Raw genomic sequence first — 19,083 nt, 5'->3', positions numbered from 1 at the left:
TTGGATTTTAGAAACGCCCCGAGAACATAACTCAGTTTAAAGCGCCGACACTCCCTCCCCATCTTTCATACTAGCTTTTCTTCCTAAAAATCGAACCTTTTGCTCGGTATCATAACAAATTGTTTTTTTTTTTACTGTAAAAAAAAAAAAACAACAAAAAACTACCTGATGAAATTAAGTGAATTTTTTTTTTTTTTCAGAGAACATTATTCCATAATGGATACATACAATATAAACTTTTTTTTCGATATTTTCATTTTTTAATGTCTTGATTAAATTGTACGAGTACCAAAAGTTTTTATTCAAAATGCAGAGCAATGCTTTCTTGTTAAATCCTATTTCACTTACCCAAATTATTTAGATTTCCAAGCATTTTCTTGTTAAAAACTAAACTATGTTTTAGAAAATAAAATATATTTAAAAACACTTAGCTGTAGCAAGTTTAATTGAAACACTGCTGAAATGAAATCTCGCCCGGGGGGGGGGATATATATATATATATATATATATATATATATATAATCCCCATAAATAAGTCCAAGAAAAATAATTCCAGTTTTCCGATTAAAGAATGAGGAATTGTTTTTATTCTATTTATTTTTTTTAACGAGAAAAACATTATTATAATTTTTTTGATTAAGAACTTTTCAAACAAGAATAAAATATTTTTCTTTGTATTTACCCCCTTTTTCTGTTACTGAACGTAAATAGACCAAATCCTGTTTACCCCCTCCCCTCCATATGCAAAATAAAACGAAGTTCAGTTTTAATGTGGGGGAAAATCTAGCTTCCACAAAAAGGTGCACTCTAGATTTTAACAAAAATAAAAATTGTCTCAGTCTGGGAGGATTTCTTTTTGACCAAGGATAGAACTGAAGTAAATAGAGTAGTCTTTCATTTTATCGATTGTTGAATTAGTTTAATCTGTTATCTACGGTATTGTCCTATGCAGTTCTTAGAAGGTACAGCCTTCCAGATTTTTTCCTGCTCATCTTTTGAAAAAGTATGACTGCATTGCTAATTGCCTCACAGATCTTCCTCTAAGATACTAACTTTTCAAATCCTACTTTCTCGACCTTATGTCACATTGGAGAGAAAAGCAAATTAGTTTTGCTTCAACTTTATTATAATAGGTATGCACAATCCCATTCTGCTGTAGATTGGACAAGGTTGCTACTGTAAAAGTATTCTGTCCATTTAATGTTACATGCTTTTTTTTTTCTTTTTTTTTTTTAATGAAAAACCTCAGTTTATGAGTTTAAGCAAAATTTGTTTTCAAACTAACGTCAACTTCAAATAGTAAAAAAAAATTTTTTTGTCAAATCATTTTAACTGCTAAAATGGAAGCCTATCTGTAGATAGCATGCTTTGTGGCTATTGGAGTGATAGTAGCTACAGTGTGGAACATAATTTCAGCTGACACCGATCAGTTTGAAACAAGATATCTATTGCATTCATGTGGCAGTGCTCGTCTGAGCTTCAATCTATGGCCCACCCCCAGCCTGACTTTCACAAAAAACACTTGTCTAGCTGAAAACACTATAAATAATTTGCCCCCTCTTTATCTGTGCTTAAACCTAAACTTAGATTCCATGAACAAAGCTTCTTTTTTAGAACTGCATACCTGTGGAACTCTGTTCCATTCTCCTGCTTTCCAACTGACTACAATATGGTTGTCTTCAATTCCAACGTGAACAAGTTCTTGATGAGCCATCTTCTTAAGTAATCCAATTCACCAAATTTTCACTACTAACGATTACGATATTTTATTCTTGACTACTGTAAACTCATTAACCCTAAGTAAAAAAGTTATCTTAAATGCTTGTAATAGAAAATCTCTCTACCAGTATATGGATTTTACTTGATTGCTTTTTAGTTTCTCCCCATGCAGGAGTGGATGACGTCATTGTTTTGTGATGTCATACATTAAAACAGAAGTGAGCATAACTGCACAATGGATGACAAAAATAAAACAGATGGAAAATTTTAGTTTTTTAACTCCATATTCTGTTTTCAATTAGGTAATAGATTGCTTGATTTGTGCGAGATGCATGTCACTTTTCTAAGTTTTTGTAAGGCGTGTGAACAGACCACCGGCTCCTAATAACAAAGTTGACATTAACAATAAAAAAGAAGCCACGTAACAACCAGCAAAATGAAACCCAACAGAAATATGACACGGATAAACTTAAAGATCAAGAAATGTCACATGCTTTCTGAACAGCACTCCAACAGAACCTGCCAGCCTCAAACCCAATGAAGAATGGACCAACATCTGAAATGCCATCAATGAGGCGACAAGGACAATACTTGGCTACCAAAGCAGAGAACACCAGGATTGGTTTGATGAAAACAATGATATAATAAAGTCTCTCATTGGTGAAAAAAGGAAAGCTCGAATGACCACACATGAAAAGCTAAGTATACTCAAAGAGTCTGCCAATCAAGGCTTCGGGAAATACAAAACAAGTGGTGGCAACCAACTGCCAAAGACCTGCAAAGCTTTGCAGACAGAAAGGACCTTAGAAACTTTTTTGCCAGTAGTAAGAAAATCTTTGGACCAAAATGCTCTGCTGCAAGGTGTGACGTAACCCATAAATGGATTACGTAATTGATTGAAAATTGAAAAATTTAATTTCGGGCCAACGAGAAATGTATCGTTTTTTATTTTATTATTTTACCAAAGGCAAATGAACGTAGTTTCAAGAGAGAGAGAGAGAGAGAGAGAGAGAGAGAGAGAGAGAAAAAGAAAGTATAGGAAAAAAGAGGGAGAGGCTAAACCTAAAAAGAGAGAGAAAGAGGCAGTGAGTATAGGAAAGAAGGAGAGAGAGAGGTGAGAAAAGCCTTTTGACATGCAAGCTAGCGAGATGACTGGGTCATTTGACCAGAAACCCATCGACCCATGTGGGTTGCTAGGCAACGAAGAATAAAGGAAAGAAAGGGGCTAAGAAAGAGAAGAGAGAGACAAAGAGAAAAAAAGAGAAGAGGCCTTTTTGGTAAAACAGTCGCCGCTGGCCGTACTGCCAGACGGATGTGCGAAATTCCAACCCCAGTGACAGTGATGCCGTCGAGATAGGAGGTATCGACCCTCCCCATCAACAGCGAAAGAAGATACCGCCTAGGAGAAACTCCACCAACAAAGAAAGAGACAAAGTAATGCCTGGGAGAAACTCCATATCAACGGTGAAAGGATGCAACGTTGACGGCGATAAACGGCGAACTTTGCACACGTGCGTCTTAATCCGGAGGGACGGATATTAAAGACATTTTGACCAACCGCTTGGAACAAAAAGAAAGAAAAGATAAAAAAAAAGAATAAACTTAGTAAGTCATCTCCGTGAATATTTCCCTCTCTCGTATATTAAGACATTGAATTCATTTTGCCATCATTTGTTTGCACTAAAGATACACTTTTTGTTTTGATATATTTCTCGTTGGCATCTTCGAATAGTAGATAAAGACACCCCCTTCCACATCCTCATAATCGGTTTCTTTTATTTTTTTTTTTACTTAACCTCATTACTCCTACCCTATATAAAATTTAATTTCGAAAATATTACCATTGTGTGTCGTGTTTTCTGTTATTTTCATACGCTGTTCATCGTCTATTGTATATTTCTGGTTTCGAAAGAGTCTCCCCATATTTTTTTTTCAGTGAGGTGTACTGAACCCAGGGCCTACGTGTTTTAATGTTCATTGTATTTTATGAATGTCTTATTATTATTATTTTTTTTTTTTTTTTGTTACAAACTCACGAATGTGTTATTTTCTGTTTGCATTAATAATAATGGAATTCTTAATAAGGGACTTTCATGTGAGCAGCCAACACCATCCTGACAGAAGAAACTGAAATACAGAACAAATGGGTTGAACACTTCGACACCCTACTCAATAGAGATTCTTCAGCCTGTCAGGACTTCCCCTGGAACTTGCCATAGCATCTATCCCACCTATGAATGTCTTCGAAGCGTTTAGTGTAGCACTAAAACAAATACGCCAAAGGAAAGTTGCTGGACCCTACAACATCCCTACAGAGGTCATCACACAAGGGGGTCTCCCTGTGAAGATACACCTCCATTCTCTCATATTAAAAGCATGGGAGGAGAAACAGGTCTTCAGTGACTGGAAAGATGCTCTCCTTGTTACCATCTTCAAAAAAGGGAGACAGAAGAGAATGTGGGAATTATAGAGGGATTTCGCTACTATCAATAGCAGGGAAGATTCTGACCTGTATACTTTTATAAACTGACATAGCCGAAGATATCCTGCCTGAATCCCAGTGTGGTTTCCACCCATTCAAAGGAACCATTGACATGATTTTCTGTGCACACCAACTACAGGAAAAAATTAAAAGAACAACAAAAACCCATATTCCTAATATTCTATGACCTTGAGAAAGTGTATGATAATGTTCCAAGAACAGCAATGAGGTAATCCTAGATCAGTTTAGAGTCCCCGAACCATTTGTGGACATGATCAAAGCTCTGCATGATGGGATGTCAGCTAAAGTGATCCACCAAAGCAACCTGTTGGAGCCCATCTCGATAAACAGGTCTGCGTGCTGGCCAACACTGTTCTCCCTCTATCTCGTGGCCATGATATTCAAAGTCCCTCAAAACAACCTCAGGATAGATATCAAGTTCAGGTTTGAAGGAATTTTCAAACTGGCCAGATTAAAATCAAGACGAATGACCAGCACCATCAAAGTGACGAAACTGCAATATGCAGACAAAAATGCTGCCATGACCCAATCCCCAGATGAATTCCAGCTGTTTGGACAATTTTCATGTTGTGCACTCGTGCTTTGGCCTAACAATTACCATGACCAAAATACTAGCCAAACTACTGCCGGGAAGTTGTGCCAGACTTCAACATCACCATGGATGTCACCACTATAGAAAGTGTTGAGCACTTCCCATACCTGGGCAGCATTCTTTTCACTCAGACTGCTCAAAAGAAATTGAAAACCGACTACAAGCAGGCCATACCGCTTTTGGGAGACTATCCACCAGAGTCTTCAAGAACAAGGATTTAACCATCCAGACAATGGTGTTGGTATACAACGCCATAGTTGTCTCCACTCTATTATATGTGTACGAGTCCTGGACCATCTACAATGAAGACCTTAAAAAAATCGAACAGTTCCACTAGAAAAAACTGCAGAGCATCATGCTGATTAAGTGGGACGATTGTGTCCAACATAACTATCCTTGAGAGAGCCCCCCCCCCCAATACAATGTGACCAATACCCCTGACTCTTCAGAGCCTAAATTGTGTTTTCCAGCCACAAAAGGACTCACCATCCTGATAATAACTAAAATTCTTAAGAAACTCGTAAAGCTTTCTCTTCTGTTTCTTTTCTGTATTGGACTTGGGAACTATGATATTTGGACATGAATGTGTGCTGACGACTGTGTAATAAAGCGTTCAGGTCGACATCACCCTTTCGACTGGCAAACTGATGTATCTGCCACAGTTTAGTAGGAAGTTTACTAACACTATTTTTTCAGTGTGTATTTAATGTTTATCTTGTATATAAAATTTTTATCTCTTCCCTCATTGCATATTGTCAAAAGTAAGTCATGGTATGATTTCTTATGGTGATTGAAGAAGGATGTATAGTCTAAATGTCGTATTTTGATGAGATAAGAGTAAATGTAGGAATTAGCTAAGTTATATTAGTTAAAATTAGTTTATGATCGCCACCTCCCTCTCATCTTCAGTTGGATGAATTTTAGAAATTGACTTCCAAACTAACCTATCTCTGGCCAGGTTTTTATTCTTTTTTCTTTCAAATCCATCTTCATCACTTTCTCCCATGTTTTCCTTAGTTTTCTCCTGCCTACTGACGCTGCTATATCAACTGATCTACATCTACTAATCCAGGAACTGTCATTCATTCTTTCAATTTCAATGTAACCAAACAAAGTTCTTCTGTCCTGCACATATCTCTTTATACAGTCCAGATTTAATCTTCTTTTGAGGTCATCAGATTTAATCCCATCTTTAAGACTCATATTATTTCCTTATTCCTCACTGACCATGTTTCACTTCCATACATCATTACACTGCACACACATGCCTGATAGATTCTTCCCTTCATGCAGAGAAGTGGTGCTTTGTTGGTTAGTGATGGCAGAAGTTCTCTCATCCACTCCTATCACTTGCAGTAACTCCAGCATCAGCTCCAGCTCTTTCTGTGCTCCAATGGTATCACAAAAATAATGAAACTTTTGGATAAAGCCATTTATAATAACTTTCTCTACATCTGATTTTTTTTCACCTGTCTTTTCACTTGAGTTACCTGTAATTCCACTGCACTTCTTGTGTATCCAATGCTTGCAAGTACCACAACACAAACTGAGCAGGGAAAATTTTCTCTTGATAATAATTCAGAAAAAAAAAAGCACAGAAAAGTAAAAAAGTGCACATAAAAAAAGAGAAGGGTGATAGAGATACTTAATAGCATATATATCAAATGCTGACCTAAACAGTGTGAATCTTGTATGCTGCCACAACACATACTGGTTGACATCACAAAAAGGTGAATGACATCATAAAGTTTCCATTTGTTCTTTTATAACCTTGTTCATGTGTGTGTAAGTTAGGTATGCTATATTTGTATGAGATTCACTACTAAACTATTAACCAATCATTTTGAATTTTTAACCTCTGCTGCTTGGCTTAAGGGGCCCAGATATGGAGTATATTTAGTTTAATTTAGTTTTATGCAAAAGGGGTGAAAGCCTTCCTTAAAATTCCTGATTTTAACATGAGGTATCAATTAATAAATATTCCTTAAATTTAAAGTACTTAAAAAAAATTTTTTTTAAGAGTATTTTGAAGGTATTTTAAGGGGCATAATAAGAACACAGCTTCTATTTCAAAAATTCAAATATTTCAGATTAGCATTAAATTTGATCCATAGTCATTACACACCAATTAAACAAGATTCTCTGAATTTCAATTTCTTCTTAAAACTCTTCATGCGTTAAACATTTTCTAGAATCTGATCATAAATTGGAATAAGGATTCTAGACATAAAGTTTCTTGAATTTAATTTTCATAAGAGGACACAAGTGGTGTAAAACTGTTCTGTTTGGAGAATCTTACCTTTCCTCTTGTAGTATTATATATAGTCATCCATAGACTGTTTCGCTGTATCACACACAGTTCATCAGTGCAGCTAGACTAGCACATCCTAAGCCAGGAATCAAACCTACAACCATGTAGTTGATAGTTGTACTATCTGACCTATGAGATCAGCATTTGTAATTGATACCTTCAAATGTCTTTGTATAAACATTTAACTGCTACTTTTAAAGTGCTTCATTTGTTTGTTTACAAATAAAGAGCTATATTTTATGCTAAGTAAGCAGTAGACAAAATCATTGAATGAAAGTGCTCTATTCAAGAAGAGGGGCTTATATATGTGCCTTGTTTGGAGTAGAAAAGAAAGTTTAAAAAGTTTTAAAAACAATGTAATGAAAGGAGGTGAATGGCGTAAATAATGAGGAGAGAAAGGAGAGACTGAAGGAAAGATCAGATGATAAAAAAAAAACATCAAGAATAAAAAATTAAAAAAAGAAACAAGAAACTTTGATATAAAAAGGGGCGCATGAGATAATTACTATTCATTATTAATTTAGAAGCAGAGATAAACGATATTTTTATTTTTATGTTTCAGTATTATAAAAATGAGAATTTATAATGTTGGATTATTTGAACTTATATTCACACTTTGATTGTTAGATTCACAATGTAACCACCCATCTTTAGATGTATCATTTTGAACTTGAGAATCTTTATACCATACTTGCGGACCTATTCAGGATTTTGAACTGAATCCATGAGTGTATCTTGTTCTCATTTTTAATTTTATAATTAAGAATGGCATAACTTAACACTTCTATCTGATTATGCTGGTAGAACAAGAACAATCTATTCCAGTTGATTAAATAAATGATTCAGTTCAAAATTCTATGTAAATTCCAGAGTTTGGTTTAAAGATTCTAAAGTTAGAAAAAAAAAACACAACTTTCCGACCTTTAGAAGCTCAGAAATTAAAATTGTAGAAACTTTATAAAATTTAATCACCAAAATGAAAATAGTAGTTTGACTAATCGAAATAATCAAAAAATTGTGAAAAATTAGAATATTATAGTTTATCTCTTGCATTCTTTTTAAATATGATCTTTTTCATTCTTGATATTTTTTATGTGCTTAAAGATTCTCAAGTTTAAAAAAATCCACCTGAAGATCAGTGGTTACATCAAAAACATGAATATCAACTTATCACTCATTAAGTTCCAGGCTTGGCACATAGACGGTCCACTAATAAAAACAAACTTCATATGATTTTTAAAAAGAAGTACATTTCAAATAGCATGTGTCAAAATTTGAGCCTAAACAAATTAGTTTACAAATTACAATTATTTAAGTGAAGCTGCTGTTGCAAATTTTTAGAAGAATGAAAAAAATCTGAATTTTCTGTGTTAATAAAGCATTGCTTTCTAATGGGAAAGATACTGTTCAAGCAAATCAGTGGCTTAATAAGTGTTATTTGGTTTTTGCTCTACTGGAAACAATAATTAAAGGTGGTATGCTGATTGTAAATGGATTGGAATTCATGTATCATCATAAGATTACTGAGGATAGTGTCTCATAGAGGACTGTGGGGAGTTGAGCAGTGAGATGTCTGTTCACATCACATTCAAACTTTTGCCTGTTAGTGCAGTTAGGGAAGCAGGAACAGTCTAGCAATTTGAAGGAAAAAACTATTAGAGTAGAATGCTTTCTGGCATTTAAGGACATTTATCAGTTAGGCCCACGATTTATTGAATAAATATCTCCCAATCAAAATTTATTGAGTAATACATCACAACTAGAATAACAATAATGCAAATAATACAATAATCCTCATCTTAAAAATTCTGAAACATTAAAAGTAAAATATAGTTAATCTTTGTTCTCAAATTAATGGGAAATAGTCATTTTTCATGCGCCCCTTTTTCAAAGAACTGCTTGTTTTTTATTATTTAAAAAAAAATTAAATTCTTTTAATTAATAATACATAAAAAGAACCCAAAGGAAACTTTAGTTCGATATAATTTTTAGATTTCTAATCTGTCTGAAAAACGTTACTACCTGTGTTTGAATAAAAACAAAAAAAAAAAACAAAATAATTTTCCCAGTTGTCAGCTGTTTTCAAAAACTGTTGTTTATATTTAGCTTGTATTTGGTTCAAATTCCATTTTCTCGTTTCTAGAGACATGGCTAATTTTCTTTTGGTGAAGTACACAGCATTAGGCATGAAGACGACCAGCTCTAATTAACATTGCTTTCTAATTTTACCTTCTTATACAAAAAGCCATTTAACTTCCTTTGAATTGGACGATTTTGGTTCTTTCATACAACATGGGTGTGTGAAAAAGTTAATGTTTTTCCTTTTTTTTTTTTTTTAAGAAGCATAAAAAAATCATACTTGGGAACTTGAATCACAGCCAGAAATTATTTTCTATTTGTTGGTATCCGAATTAAATATCAAGTAGTTAGTTTTTAATCTATTAAATAAAACAGCAGACTTGTGTTTACTATTAAACTATTGCTATTAACTTTAAAATTCAAAAGTAATACTGAAAGATTTTAGCTAGCATATACTATTAAAATGTTATAGTGTTTTGAAATTTTGTTTATATGCAAATAGAATCATGTGATTCGTTGATGAAAATGGAATAGGCAGTGGTATGCATTACTAAGACAGTAGTTTTTACAGTGTCTGTACAAAAGTTTGAATGACATGTACATTTAATGGATTCTTTTTAACTAAATATGTGATTATAAATTTAAGAAATTAATATAATAACGTAAAATAATGTTACATAAATATTTACAAAAACTTAAGTGACATTTTTTATATAATTTGTAGACATAAAGAGTATCATCATTTCAAGAATAAATTAATTTAAAAAAAAAAATTGTTTCTAGTGTTTATAGTTACTCTAAGTAGTATTGTTTATTTTCATGAAAATTCACAAATATTTTTTGTGCTAGTTATAAAGAGGTAGAAGTTAAGTAAAGATAGAAAATAATATACCTAGCTGCTGTACTAACCTCGCTCAAATTATTGAAGTTTAAGGGCAAAAACCGTGTTAATGTATGTCTACTTGAAGAATAAAAAAAAATGATTAAGAAAAATGTCACTATTTAACATTTTTGGAAAGTCCTTTTTTTTTTTTTTTTTTGCTATTAATTGATTTTCCAGATATTTTATTGGTGCAATGCATTAAGTTTTTCACATTTTTCAAAAGAAATTCTTGAAAAATACATCCACTGTCAGAAATGTCGGTTTTCACTGTGTCACATGATCGTTTGATTTATTGCAGGTTAAGCAGATGCTTACATTACAGTTGATATATAATTTTAATCTGATTCAAAGTCTACTTGGCAATTTATTAGGGGGGTGATCTCTTCTTTGCTCCACAGCCTCTTTCTTGAAGAAGAAACATTGTTCATCTTTATACTATTGCTATTTTCATTGAGCTTCAACATCTAGTTCCTTTTTGTAAAACATTCACAGCAAGAACTCTTCTTGTTATCATTGTAAAGAACTTTCCTCTTTTGTGTGTCTAACATTAAACAACATTTTTATGAACATTTATTTAAGAGTGTAGCAATTAGATATTTCTTCATGGTAGTGTAAGTGGTTAACAACATGGATTGAAAATCATGGGTGTGCCATGTTTAAATCCTCTTTGTTCCACATAAACACTTTCATCAAACCAACATTTGACCTTGTCTAACCTCTTGAAGAGGAGGTAAATAAAGTAACCATTAGGTGTTAATTATTTAAAATTGTTCAATTTGATGGGACGACAGTTAAATTTTGGAACAATTTATTTTAAAATCATAAAGTTGGAATTTTTCAACTTGAGCAACACCAGTTAATTTACAATTTATGTATTGCATTTCATCTGTTGGTGATCTGACAATCTAATTTTTATTCAAATGAGTGTGGAAGGTGATATGTATAAATGTGAATAAGCATATTATACAGATGTTTGACTTTTGACACATTTCAGAGACAGAAAAGAGGGTGTTCAACTAAGCTTCATAAAACTTTCACAGCAAGAACTTGTCTTCTTATCACAACTGCAAACAAATTTCTTTCATATTTGTGTCTAACATCAAAGCAGAATTTCCATGAACAGTTTCCTTGCAACAATCTTGCATCTGAGGAGCACATTACTATGGGATTGCCACCCTATGTATTACAACATGATCATCTTAAATTTAATGTCCATGAACGTGTCATAAATCTTATTAATTTATTTATTGCGGACTATTATTCTCATCTTTATTAGTTGTTGTTTCACGTTTCGGCCAACTATTCCCCTGGCCTTCGTCAGGTGGTAACCGGTGGTCATCCTAAAAGTGAACCCTTCTTTTTTTTTTAACTAAAAAAATTGATGAGCTACGAAGCGTGCCAGAGGCTTACTTGGCCAAAACGTGGTGAGATGACAACAACTACGGATGGCAGTGATTGCTGAGAATGCAGTTAGGAGATTCGAAGTTCCTATCCGTCACGGTTACCACCTGACGAAGGCCAGAGGAATAGTTGGCTGAAACGTTGTGAAACAACAACTAATAAAGATGAGAATAATAGTCCGCAATAAATAAATTAATATAAATAATACTCATCTCAATAATGAATTCCAATTAAAATAATATATGTGTCATAAATCGTCCTCATAAGTAATCACATTTTATTCATTCTGTTCATTTCAAATCCTCCCATAATATTTATCATTCAACTGACAATCTATCCATCTCTTTAACTCTTATCCTTGAATGGCTTTTAACCTTGATAATTGATGGTTACTTATTACAAAAATGTTCTTTGAGTTGTTTTATCATGACAGAACATTTTTTAAGAAATCACTGTTTTAAGTTTTACTTGTGAGTTTTTAAAATAATTTTCTAGTCATATTCTAAGACAATTTATCATTTTTGTGACTTCATTCATAAACATAACTGTTTAAATTAAACAATATTATTTGATTACGAAAGACTTTCTAAAAGTAATGCCTCCTATTTTTATTCCATCCGAATGGATCAGAGGAAATTGCAATTTGTATTATGATGACTGAACTTATACATTCATGACCTGAAATTTTCATCTCTCTGAAGATATTGACTCTAAGAAAGCAACCTCTGTCATGGATGTGCATCAGAAGCAGAGATGCATCATTGAATTTCTGGCAAAAGTGCATAGAGAATGGTGGAGATTATGTAGAAAAACAAATTCTGGAGCACAAAAGGTGACTCGAGCCAAAAAAAAATAAAATAGAAGGCTTCACTTTTAGGATGATCTTCATAATTTAATGATCAATTGAATGTGTCAGAGTTGATAAAATTAATTTAAATTTCATGAAAATTCTAATAAAAAAAAAATAATAATTTGGTAAAAATGGACCATCATGCACTTTATAAAAAAAAAAAAAATCAAGTTTTCTGGACAATGTTCGGTAGATACAGTTAGTGTGATAATAAGAATTCAATAGATTAAAAATAAAATTAACTTGTAATTTATTACTTACTAGCAAAGCTACCTGACATCCCCCGGGATTCTAATTTCTGTAAAATGAAAAATAAACTTATCAATTTGCTTAATATTCTAATTTTAAAGGTTTCAATTCATTTTGGGATAAAACCAAAGTAAAAATAATTGTGGAATGCTAATTAATTGATCCATGGTGTAGAGAAAAATATTCTCTAAGACAACAAAATAAAAAAAGGAAAGAAAACAAAAAGGACATCAATACTTCTTTTTCTACTACAGATCTACTGTTATATATATATATATATATATATATATATATATATATATATATTTATTATTTAATATCAATTAATAATTACTATATGCATAAAAGAAAGTCATCTATTAATAATTACTATTTTATATATATATATATATATATATATAATTTACAAATCTGAAATAAATTGAATAAGAAGTATTTTTTGTTTTTAAGAAAATAGACCAATATTCTGCAAAAAAAAAACCCCAAAAAATGGCAAATCACAATCAAATATTGCTTTCTTTTTTTCTTTTTTTTTGTAAAAGCTTATTAACCATAAAAATTTGAGAAACAGATTCACTTTACTTTGTATATTAGATGTAATATAATAAAAGAGTAATTTTTTTTTTTTACTCAAGTAAAATTGTTAATCTAACCTGAACTCTTTTTTTCTTTTAACTCTAGATTATCCGGATTCAGTCGCCTGAATATGGTACAAAACGCATCCATTCTTCGCCCTCGGAGAAGGTCAACATTTTACTGGACAAGGTTTGTGAAAATGGTTCCTTATAATTCTTTTCTCCTCTTATGTTTTGTTTAGTTGGAATCATGTTGTTAAATTATATATAGGAACACTTTGGTGATTGTCTCATCAGTAGATGTAATCTTGAATGGAAATCACACTTGCTAGACCATAGCTCCCCACCTCTCCAGACTTTTATCTGAAAGAATTATACATTTATAAAAATAAAAGATTAAATTTTGTTTAACTCTAAATGTTATCAAAATAAACTAAAAGATGAATGAGTTTAAATTGGAGGGAACTTTGCTATAGTTGCCCATTTTTATGCACTAAACTAGCTGGTTTGTGATAATTACTCAAAAAACATGTAGTGATGATTTTGTTTTACATTACGCAGTAAATATTTTTATTCTTTGTTTATTTTGAGATGTAAAAGCATTTATGTAGTTCTATTTTATTACTTTTTCAATCAAACTGAGATTTTTAGCAAAATAAGATAGATTTTTCTTTTTACGTTTCAGCTGACATTTGTCACCAGTTGTCAGGTGTAACATTTCAAATTTTTGTCAAACTCTGGAACTTATACAAAATTTAAAACTGAATGCTTTATTTAATCCATGGGGGTAGATTGTTCTCGTTCTATCAACCATAATTTGGTAAAAGTGTTATTCTTAGTTATTATTGCATATAGTAAGAATTGAACCTGCAGCATTCAAAAGATGGTCATTTAAAACTGATAGTTAATCAACACCTTTAACTATTATGTCAGTACAAGGTGATAATAACTTAGAATAATATAAAAATAATAACCATTTTTACTCTGTCATGGCTGATGGAATGAGAACAATCTAATCCTGTGAAATAAATAGTTCTATTCAAAATTTCATATAGGTTTCAGAATTTAGCACAAATATTTCCAAGTTTAAAAAGATGTATCTGATGAAGGTTGCAGGTTACAACAGCTAAAATGTAAAAATAATAGCCAAGGATGAGAATGGTAGTTTGAATAATCTGAATAATTGAAATTATCAATCCTCATCTCAAAAATTTCTTCTAAGTAATGAAGATATTTCAAATGAATTAGAATCTGTATGACTAATAATGTTTGTTAATGTGTAATTATTTCAGATTAAAAAAGAATTTCAACTCAATGACACTGGTTGGGAAATTTTCAAGGATCGGAAAAAGAGTGAAATTATTCGAACAACAAGAGCTAAATGCGTGAGTGATATTAATATTCGGTGAGTGAAAATATCTTTATTTACATTGCTTTTTTCTTTATCTTGAAAATTAAAGAAAATTACAATCTACATGCTTTGTTTTGTTTTTGTAGAATCTTGATTCTCAACTGAGAGTCCAAGATTTGGGTTTTGCCAAAACTTGGGTATAAAAAAATTGAAGAATTACACTTTACATGTATTTTCAATATACAGCATGCGATACCATATCTTCATCAGCTGCCAACCAATGTTTGTAACATCGAGTTAGCGACTAATATAGTACTGCCACTCTTGGCAGCATCAGCAGTTTTTGCTACTAGTCAGAGTATGAAAAAACCCTGTCCATTGTTTCATAATGTTTTATTGAAATGTGGTTGTTTTTCTGTTGATGACATAACACATCAAAATCATTGGTGCATGATATCACAAAACCTTGAGAATTAGTATTCATGTGTCTGTTTTACCATTGGGTCACTAAATTGCCTTGCTGTCTTGAAGGCAGTGAGACTCGGCAATGGATTTCTGAAGATGGTGAGCATAATTTTTAAATTAATGACTAGTTTGCAGTATTTCGAACAGAATGCCCATCTTGAAGGAATATGTATGCATATAGATTATGTTTTGTCTTGTAAATCAATCTATATTACTAAATTTATGAGACAACTTCATTTGTGTGTGTTTTTATTGCAGCTACATAATTTGCACACTAGTATTTTTTTGTTTACTTTTTAATTGAATATTTATTGAAATAAAAAAAAAAGTTTTTGAATTCTATTTAAAAATGTTTTAAGTAAAAAAAAAAAAATGTTTTCTAGAAAAATGTTAACTCTTTGCTCACGTACAAGACGTTTTTGCATTTGTCACTTAATCAGGGCATTCCCTTTAACTACCTACTGACTGATTTTGTAAACAAACTCATTTTGTATATTTTTTTCGGCTTTTCTGAATTGTAATGCAGCTGCTATTTTCGAACCAAATTCCAAATTATCGTTTTGAAGTAAACTAATTCAGACTTGGAATGGTCTGCTGAGATGAATCGGAACAATTTTTTTTTTTTTAAGTTTAGTTATAGTTTTATAGCTTTTTGATTCAATATTTTAATGACAAAACAATATCCTAATTAATTTTCAAAATTCTGTTTTAAAGGAAATAAAACAGATGGTGTAGTTCTGAAAAGAAATTAAAAGTACTTATAGAATTTAAAGATGTCTTACCGATTATATTGCAAATTCACACCTTAATTCGTTCAACTCGCTTATTTCTGGGCCAATTTAAAAAATATCTGTGGTTGAAAATAAAATAATCTTTCTGAATACGTAATTTGTATGTGCTTTTATCGATTGAGTTATTTTTTACAATGGTGATTACTTTAAACAGCTAAAAATGCAAAATACATTTTTTTTTAAAATACAATTTTACATTTTGTTTTTCAAAATGAAAGCAGCCAATCTTTATCAATATTCTTGAAATTATACAATAAATCAGAAAACACTTTAAACTACAACCAGAAACTAGTTGAAATGGAAACACTAACAAATAAAATTGCTAGAAATCCCTTCAAAAATAAGATAAACAAAATAAAAACTTCTTATTAGTAGAAAATTGTCTCAGAATTATTTTTTATATACGATTTGTAAAATTTTAATCTTTTTAATGTCAAGTTTGTTTGTGAAACTTTGTGAAACAAACTTAAAATTCAATGAACCTAAAAATTGAGTTATTTTATAATGTAAAAAAGAATGTCAGCATAGGTTTGACAGCGCAGTTGGTTGCAAATAAATTTTTTGTTGCATTTTTTCTATACTCTATGCATAATTATTAAGAACAAGTTTGTGTTGTGCTAAAAGATTTTACAAACGTTAAAAAATAACTTTGTTAAAGGAATTTTGTCCAACTTTTATTTTGGAAAATAGTATATCTTTAAATGAATAGTTTACATTGTAAAATAAATAGTAGTGAACACTGAACTTTGACTTATTTGTATTATATAAATGTGCTGTTAAAACAAAGTTTAATCTAATTTATAAAACTTACTATGTCTGTCTGTTTCCATATTTTCAAACTCTATCTCTTTTGAAACTAAAAGTCATAGAGTGGCACTAGGGCCCTCAAATGATTGGATTTTTTATGGAATGGTCTTTTATGAGACTTTAGCTGGTTAAAATAGTTTTTAAGGGGGTTAAAAAAGGGACAGAATTGAAAAAATTGTTATACATTTTGTACATTCATCTTAGTTTATTTTTAATCAATTCATATACATGTCACATTGGTACAGTGGTAAAGTCACCAGCTTTGAATGCTACAGTTTTGCTTTTGGTTTCGATTCTAGCTTATGGCACCCAGGTACTATTTTTTTTACTTTTGAAATCACGACTCTATAATAATATATTCAAAATCTGGATGAATAAAAATATATTTAAGCATATTTTATGACCAGGCAAAGCTAGGAGACCCCACCCCTCTGCTAGTATATATTGAAATACAGATATTATAAAAAGTTAAACTAGATAAAAAACAATTTATATTGGAAAATTTTAAATATACGGAATTCATAACATTCAAGGTGGTTTACAGACGAAATTATTTTCAGAAAATTGGTCATATTTTAAAAAAGGTATATATTTTCTTTTATTCCAAAAATGTACTAAGATAAAAACAAAAAACTTTAAAATGTTACTATCACACCCATCAGGTTTTTAGAAATCTATTTTTAACATGGAGAGTGCGAATGAGGGTGCGGGCTTTGTTAACTGTTCTATACTGTCACTAAAGTTTGTTGAGCCATACAAAAAGAAAGGTTCGTCATTACAGAATCTCTTTTTTTGTTAAAATGTGTGTGTGTGATAGTAAAAACATGCCCAAGCAACTTTTCTATGCAGATCTTGTTTGTGTTTTTATTTATAATTTATTCTATGTTAATGTAAATTGAAAGTAATTTAAATATGTATAATGTTTGTTTGTGATGCACATGTTTTGTTGGTCACAAAGATTTAAAAAAAGAAAAAACTGTTTGCAAAATTTTATAAATTAAAATCACAAAAACAAAAAGTAAAATAAAGCAAGTTTATCTCAAGCTTATTTTCCTATTCATAAAGTGTGACATATATTTTAAGACATTCTTACATGACTTATCTCGGCATTTGTTTCCAGGCATCATGTACATACACTTCACTTGCCACTGATATGTAACAATGTCGACTCAGGAGAGGTGTGGTTGGAGATTGTGCACCTCCTGCCACAAAAATTTCATGCGCAGGCACCTCTTTGTGGGTATCCATAGTCTGTCAACGACTGAAAGAGCCCCTTGTTACATAACTAAAAATAATAAGTCTTTTTACTTCTGTATTATTCTTATTATTTATACTAGTGAACATTTGTAAAAAGATGATGAAAAAGATTGTTTCGCTAGTGTTTGCACCAATATTCATAGAAAATCATGTCTAAATCAGTGAAGTTTGGAAGAAAATAAATAATAAAGTTTAAATAAAAAAGGAAAACAATGACAGAAGAAAGGAAAAAAATAAAAACTTCTCATTTTCTTTCCAAATTCAGTTCAGACGATGGGTGGGAAGGTCATCTAATTTACTATTTTCTTTCTCCCTTTCCCTAAACACTTGAAATCGTTCTGTCAGGCAAGCCTTTTACTCTCGTTATGGAAGGGAGAAGAAAGAACATTTACTTACATGATGGGAACAAAGTTTACCTTTTACATATATTAGCAGGAAGACCAGATGTTGAATGAATGTACTTTATCACTATGCTGACAACACGATATAACTTTTGTTATTGCCCCCACTCCTCTCATTCTGCTTTCTAGACCTAAAAAGCTTAAATGTTGGAAAAATCTCTCTGAATTAATACCTATAGTTTAAATTTCATTAAAATTGATATATGAATTTCAAGTTTTAAGAGATTTCTGCCCCACGAGTCATTTAGAGATGGAAGGGGGGGATATAGTTATTTGTCACATAGAGGCTAACATAGAGATTTGCAACAACTTCCGTTCTGTTCCCTAGAGAATTTTATGTTATGGTAGGTCAATTTTTCATTTTTTTAATTTTTTTTTTAAAAGTCAACTAGCCTAGTTATGGAAGGGGTGTAAATACACATACCAAGAGAAAATGGCATCAAAGATTGTCTGCAAGAATGAACTGAAAATCCTTTTTTTTCTTTTAAACATTTATCTTATAAATTAGAAAAATTATCAATTTCAATATTTCAATCAGAAAAAATTGTCATTTTGTTTCATCAAAATAAAATGAATAAGCTAAAACAATTAAGAGATAGCTAAAATTAAAAAATCCCCCTCGTACATCACTATTGATATTCTGATTTTTACCTCCTTAATTAAGTTGGAACTCTTTAAAAGATTTAAAGAACATGTAATTATTTTTTGTTATAAATGAAACAAAAAAGACAAACACTTAAAATACCCATGAGTTAAAATAGTAGGCAATCATTTGATTTAGGAATGGCAATTTTAATTTGATCATCTCCCAAAAAACCCATGGGAGAGATTTGAAAATGAAAATCAAAT

General features: G+C 31.3%; 1 protein-coding gene and 1 long non-coding RNA gene across 3 annotated transcripts in view; one reads left to right on the top strand and one right to left on the bottom strand.

Moving 5' to 3' along the window:
* Positions 1–1,839, bottom strand: part of LOC145292969 (uncharacterized) — a 50,662-nt gene extending 48,823 nt beyond the window's left edge. Inside the window, exon 1 of the long non-coding RNA XR_013869635.1 lies at positions 1,625–1,839. This is a non-coding gene — a long non-coding RNA (uncharacterized LOC145292969). The remainder of the gene's footprint in view (positions 1–1,624) is intronic.
* LOC145292968 (nuclear protein localization protein 4 homolog) overlaps positions 1–19,083 on the top strand; it is a 65,433-nt gene that overhangs the window by 8,116 nt on the left and 38,234 nt on the right. For both annotated transcript variants that reach the window (XM_080139201.1, XM_080139202.1), the window contains exons 2-3: positions 13,269–13,352; positions 14,455–14,567. In XM_080139201.1, coding sequence (XP_079995327.1) covers positions 13,269–13,352; positions 14,455–14,567 — 197 coding nt within the window. The remainder of the gene's footprint in view (positions 1–13,268; positions 13,353–14,454; positions 14,568–19,083) is intronic.

This window comes from Euprymna scolopes, chromosome 14, assembly GCF_053919585.1.
Source record: "Euprymna scolopes isolate OS-2025 chromosome 14, ASM5391958v1, whole genome shotgun sequence".
NCBI classification, from domain to species: domain Eukaryota; kingdom Metazoa; phylum Mollusca; class Cephalopoda; order Sepiida; family Sepiolidae; genus Euprymna; species Euprymna scolopes.
The sequence above is the reverse complement of the archived record's forward strand: the minus strand, read 5'-3'. Positions and strand labels throughout refer to the sequence as shown.